Source organism: Aythya marila (assembly GCF_965140915.1).
Source record: "Aythya marila genome assembly, chromosome: 18".
Classification (NCBI taxonomy): Eukaryota; Metazoa; Chordata; class Aves; order Anseriformes; family Anatidae; genus Aythya; species Aythya marila.
The window spans coordinates 9517191-9523230 of NC_139059.1; the positions used below are offsets into that span (position 1 = coordinate 9517191).

Below are 6040 nucleotides of genomic sequence, written 5' to 3' on the forward strand. Positions count from 1 at the left end.
AATCTTGCAAAACTCACAACAGCGTAGGAGAGGAGGCGCAAAGTGGGGCCAGGGCTCAGCCCCACGGGTGCGCTCTCTCTTTCACCATCCCACAGCCTGCCCTTGGAGCTGTCCCAGGCGGGTTGGGCTGCACGGCTCCTGCTCTCGGAGGAAAGAAACCCCTATCCCAGCCCTACAACCCCTATCCCAACCCCCCAACCCCTATCCCAGCCCTACAACCCCTACCCCACACCCTCCTCCTGGCCTCCTCGGGGCTGGTCCTGCCTCCCGGCTCCCCTCCCTCCAGCCTCCCCGCTGCCTCCCCATCCTTCCCCTCCCGTCTGGTTCCCTCCTCCCTCTCCCGGTGCCCTCGGTGCTCCCGAATAGGGGATCGGGGGCGGATTTCTGCGGCTGCTCATCTGCATCCAGCCTCCAGCCTCCTCCCCGCTCTCCTCCGCTCCTCCCTTCCCCGAGCCGCCGCCGCCGCCCGGCACCGGGGCGCAGCGCCGGGGGGAGCCGTGAGTACGGGGCTGCGCCTCCGCTCCCCCGAGGGGCTTTTTGCTTTTCTTACTTTTATTTATTTGTATTATTATCGTGGCTTTCTGCTCTTCCCCCCCCCCCCTCCCGCCCTTCCCGTGTCCTTCAGCCGGGGCTGCGGAGCCCGGCCTCGGCGCTGGAGGCTGGGGGTGGGGGGGTGACGCGGAGGGGACGAGGCCACCGTCGAGGCTCTGAAGGCTTCGGGCTGGGCTCCAGGTGCTTTCCTGCCCCCTCCCGGGTGTTAATTCCTCGCCTCGGGTGCTGTCAGGGTGTGCGTTGCCTGTACTTGGCAGGGCGATGCCGCTGGAGGACGGGGAGGTGGCGAGGTGGAGGGGACAGCACAACAGCGGTGCCACCGGCCTCGGGGGGACACGGGGGGAGCCCCACGAGGATGGGACAGCTCCGGATGGCAGCGGGATGGAGGTGACAGCAGAGGAACCCCAGCTGGGACCAGCCCTGGGTGATGGGGATGCGGCCGTCGGACGGGGAGAAGATGCTGGAGGGGGGCTGCAGCCGGCAGGGAAGGAGCCGGAGCAGTTTGGGGTGTTGGGGGGCGAGGAGTCCCTCATGGCCGAGCTCTCGGAGCGGGTGCAGAAGGTGGTGAAGAGCAGCAGCTGGTGGGAGCGGCACGGCGTGGACGCCTCCATCCTCGCCTGCAGCCTCCTCGCGCTCCCAGCAGGTAGGAGCTCCCCCGAGCCTGGGGGGCCTGGGGGTCTGGGGGTCCCACTGCCTCCTCGCTGCTGTTATGTCGGAGGTGTGTAGGGCAGGGGACTTTGCTGAAAGCCTATTAGCAGCTGTTAAGCTGTAACAAAGCTGCGATCAACCCTTTACCCTGTGTGGTGTGACGGGGTGGGATGTGGGGTCGTGGGCGCCTGGCGGTGCCCAGCAGCCGGGCAGGGAAACCCATGGGGCTGGGGTGAGGGTGCCCTGAGGGTGGTGGTGGGTGCAGGGGAGTGCTCAGTGTTACCTGTGGGTGCTGGTGGCCTTCAGAGGGGGCCCTCTCCATCGTCCCCCAGGCAGCAGCAGGCATGAGGAGGAACGGAGCAGAGCGGCCACAGGGTGGGGGCTGAGCTCTCCCTGTTCCCCACTGGGACCTGACAGTGCCAGGGGGATGCGAGCACGTAAAATGCTCTACTAGAGCAGAAGGAAGCTGAGGCTGGTGCCTATTTAGTTTTTGAATACCTGGGGTTACAGAAAATACAGCAGAACCGTGTTGTCCCCCAGAAATACCCTGTCCTTCCTCTGCTGGCTGAGTCTGGGAAATTATATCGGGATAAAATTGCCAGCAGGTCTGACCCACGAGATGCAGAGACCCATGGCTCTCGGGGGGAGTTTGTTTTCCCTCTCGTGCCTGTCCTGGGGTTTGGCTGGCTCATGCCCAAAGCTGGGTCTGGGTGCTGCAGGTTCCTGGCTGGACCTTACTGGGATGGGGCTGGGCGGGGTGCGCGCACCCAGTGCCATTGGGGCTGGAAGTGGCCGAACCTGCAGCCTGGCCGCCAAGGGCGGTGTGGAGTCAGCCCTACTGGCTCGGGCAGTTTAAATACCTGTAATTACGTCTGAAAAACAGGCTCAGGGCAGCCGTCAGCACATTTTGGAGCAGCAACGGGAGGAGGAAGGCGAGGAGTGCTGCAGCATGTGCTGGTGGCTGAGCCCTGGTCCCCGGGGGTTTCTCTGCAGGGTTCCTGTGCCTGCGCTCAGCCCGGGCTGTCCCGTTCCTGGCCGGGATCCTCACCCTCGGCGTGGTGCATCACACCCTGTCCGTGAAGGGCAGCCACCTGGCCAGCCACAACGCCCTCACAGAGTCCAAGTCATGGGGCAAAGTGTGGGCTGTCTTCTTCATCGAGGTGAGCGGGGTGCGGGAGGCAGATCCCGAAAACCCCATCGGCACCGTACCGCTGAGCACCAGCACCGATTGCGGGGCTTTGCTGGAGGCAGTAGGGTGAACGGTGGGGGTGGTTCCCAGTGCTCAGCTCTAAAAGTTCATTTCAGCCTGGTTTGGAGCCTGTGGGGTGAAAAGCATCACCCACGGTGCCCGATCCTTGTCCATGTCTGCTGACATCGCCTCTCCTTTCTCCTCTCCCCCAGCTCTGCTCAGCTTTCACGGCTGAGCAAGCCACCTACAACCACGTGAAGCTCCACCACGGCTACACCAACGTCATCGGCCTGGGGGATTCCAGCACCTGGAAGCTCCCTTTCCTCAACCGCTACATCTACATGTTCGTGGCACCTCTCGCCGTGCCCATCATAACGCCCCTGGTGGCCCTCGGTACGTGCCCAGCCGCCCTGGCACCGGTCCTGCTCGGGGTGAGCTGGCTCTCACCTTGCTGCTGGTGCTCAGAAATGCTCCAGGCCCTCTTTGTTGGGTCGAGCATTGAGAGCTCTTACAAAAGGCTGAAGTGCCCGGATTTGTTCTACTTTAATTCAGATATTTGGTTGTAAAAGGTTCAGTCTGGCAGCTCGGTGTTGCTGCCTGCATATGGGGTTGGGATGCGATGAGTTTGGGCAGGCGAGGCAGAAGTGGTAGTGCCGAAGGATGGCTGAGGGAGAAGAGACCAGGAAAATATTGGCAGGCTTTGGGAGCACAGCCATCGGGCTGAACACATGGCTCAAGGCAATGGCAAACATGCAGACAGTGCCTCGGTAGGTTATAGGAAATGAGGGTGCATCCAACCTCCCCCTGTGATGACCCAGCCCCTGCCCCACTGCTGGGGTCCTGCCCTGGGGGCATCCCAGACCCCAAAAATGAGCAGTTCTGTGGGGATTTTGGAGAGGAAGGGGAAATGGAGAGTGGATGGGCTATGACCTCGTGCTGCCTCTTCTTCCCGGCGCAGGTTTGCTGAGGAACGTGGAGCTGAAGGTGGCTGCACGCACCGTGTGCTGCATGTCCCTGGGTCTCTACTGCCACTACTGGCTGCTGCTCCACGCCTCGGGCTTCCAGTCGCCGTGGTCGGCCCTGCTCTGCATGCTGCTCACCCGCTCCCTCCTGGCACACCCCTACATCCACGTCAACATATTCCAGGTACAAACCCCAAGCCCTGAGATGTCCCAAGGGTGCCGGAGCCCCCTCCCGGCCCCGGCCTCGCCTCTTGTGGTCAGCTAAAGGCGAGCAGCCTGGGCTGCAAGCTCCCTCATGCTGATGTTGTAAGAGGGATGTGGCTGGGAGAGAGTCGGGGAGGAAGGGAAGGAAGGGCTGTGTGATGTCCTCCATGGTGACCTACGGGTTTGGGGGGTTGGTGTGATTGCATTTGGGAATGCAGCGCAGGTGGTGCAGTCCCTCCAGATGGCTGGCTTTAAGGGTTGGTGTTTGGGGAGGGGGGGCTACACCTTGGGGGACTCCTCGGTGGCTCCGTGTGTGGTTTTTGCTCTTGGAGAGGAGAGCACAGGATGCAGTGACCCCAGGGACAGACCCAGCACTTGGGTCGGGAGCTGACCCTCAGCTCGGTGTGGCCAGAGCTGCCGCATTCCCTGGGAGGGGGAGGCTGTGGGACCCACCCCAGCTCTCTTGCAGCACATCGGCCTCCCCATGTTCGCGGCCGATCGGAAGCCCAAACGCATCCACCTGATGAGCCAGGGCGTGCTCAACCTGCCCCGCAACGCACTGCTTGACTGGACCTTCGGCCACTCGCTCATCAGCTGCCACGTGGAGCACCACCTCTTCCCCGGCCTGTCCGACAACATGTGCCTCAAGGTGAGCTGACCACGAGCCTCCTCCGGCCTCCAGCACCCTCCCGGTGCTCCTGCCTCTTCGTTTGGGATGTGTTTTGGGTGCTGCCTGGGTTGTCATCAGCCTCACCAAGAGTCCACGCCAGGCTCTGATCCTTTTGGTCCTGTCCCTGTTGCCCCGAGGAACGGGATGTGTTTTAAAACTGGGGTGTGAGCGCTGCCCCAGCAGGGATCTCCGTCTGTTGAAACACCTTTTTTGACCTTAATTATGGATAAAAAATGGAGTAATCGTGAGGAGGGAGCGCTGGCACAAGGGTTGTGCTGATGGGGCGGGTAGGGCCAACCCCACTGTGTGCTGATAACCGTGGGGGCATGTGGGGAGCATGTGGGGCCAGCCCTCATTAAAAGCCTCTTTAGGATGTCTGTCCTAACCCTACAGAGGCATTTGGCCAGGGGAACTCCCCTCATTTCTGCAGCTGGATACTGCCTTCCTTTTAATTTTCACAGCAGGGTCGTGGCTTCTGCCTCTCCAGCCCTGTTTGGGGACGTGCAGGGTCTTGTGGGCAGGGAGCTGGGCTGGAAACCTGCAAGCACCAGCACCACTGCCCGGGGTGACTGTGCTCCTACAGATCAAGCCCGTCGTGTCCCGGTACCTGAGGGAGAAGCAGCTGCCCTACAACGAGGACACCTACGGCGCCAGGCTGCGGCTCTTCCTGCGGCAGTACGAGGAGCTGATGGTCCACGCACCCCCCATAACGGAGCTGGTGGGCATCCAGTGAGGCAGGGGGCTGCCAGAGGGGGTCCCCTGGGGGATGCCTCTCCCCGAGGGCTTGCTTTTGGGTAGCTGCACCAGGAAAAGGGACAAACCATGCCAATGCTGGGGTCCTGGAGGGGGGCCTGGGATCCCAGAGCTGCTCACAACCAGGGTTTAGCTTCACCCGCTCTGCCTTCACGCCTGGGGAAAGCAAAGTCAAGCCCCACCACTGGCTGGGTGCTCCGGGCAGGGCCGTGTCCCCCAGGCACCCTTCCTACACCCGGGGGCTGTGCAAGATGCTGGGGACGTGGTGGGGGCTCTGCTGACCCCCCCGAGGGGCTGTCACTGCTGCTGTGCTTTACCTGAGCTGGGGGGCGAGCAGTCCCTCTAGGAACAAGGATTTGACAAATCAGCCTCGGTGTCTTGCCATGGATCTTCTTTGTTTCATTTTCACTTTTTTTTTTTTTTCTGGAGCAAATCCTGTGGGGGTGCTGCCTCGCCCAGGGGGTGTCTGTATGGGGGTGCTCTGGGGGACCCCAGCGGCAGCTGTGGCTCCTGCCAGGCCTTTTTCAGGGCTCAGCGGGAGGATGGCAGGCAGATTTCCAGCCTGCATGGGTCTGGGAGACGTTCCCCTGGACTCATCCTGCTGGGCCGCTGCCAGGGGGGAGGATGCTGGCACTGCCTTTCCCCTTATCTCGACCCTGCAAGCCCAATAACAAAGTTCAGCCCAGTGGGGGTGAGTGAAGCAGAGAAGGCAACTGGTCAAACTGGGACCAGCACAAGAGGTGGCACCAACCCTGGGCTGTGCCAAGCTGTCCCTGGATCCAATCCTGTGGGGCAGAAATAGGATTTCCCGGGGGATGCTGGCACCCTGGAGCAGCCCCTCTGCTGGTGCTGGGGTCACCGTGTCCTCTCCTGTGCGGTTTTATCGATCCAGAACATTGTGAAACAGCCAAAGGGCAAAAATCCCGGAGTGTGCATTTTGTGAGGTCTGCGGGGGGGAGGCTCTGGGGGTGGCAGAGCCAGGTTCTGCTGCGTGTGCCAAAATAATGGGGTGAGTGAGTGCTCCCTGAGTGGTGGTTTTGGTTCAGATTGGGTCATTTTGGC

General features: G+C 62.0%; 1 protein-coding gene across 1 annotated transcript; it reads left to right on the plus strand.

Annotated features, from left to right (window-relative positions):
• The first annotated feature begins 434 nt into the window (after positions 1 to 434).
• On the plus strand, positions 435 to 5362 carry FADS6 (fatty acid desaturase 6). The gene is made up of 6 exons (XM_082775179.1): positions 435 to 1195; positions 2194 to 2360; positions 2602 to 2782; positions 3348 to 3535; positions 4025 to 4204; positions 4809 to 5362. Exons 1-6 carry the CDS (start codon positions 814 to 816, stop codon positions 4956 to 4958), a joined length of 1248 nt encoding a protein of 415 aa, XP_082631305.1. The 5' UTR covers positions 435 to 813; the 3' UTR covers positions 4959 to 5362.
• The last annotated feature ends 678 nt before the right edge of the window (positions 5363 to 6040 follow it).

Bases quoted from the DNA above. Each gene is read 5' to 3' on its own strand.
- FADS6 (XM_082775179.1), top strand. From the start codon at position 814: ATGCCGCTGGAGGACGGGGAGGTGGCGAGGTGGAGGGGACAGCACAAC. The intron at 2,783-3,347 runs GTACGTGCCCAG...TTCCCGGCGCAG, and splicing joins AACGCCCCTGGTGGCCCTCG to GTTTGCTGAGGAACGTGGAG. The intron at 3,536-4,024 runs GTACAAACCCCA...GCTCTCTTGCAG, and splicing joins TCCACGTCAACATATTCCAG to CACATCGGCCTCCCCATGTT.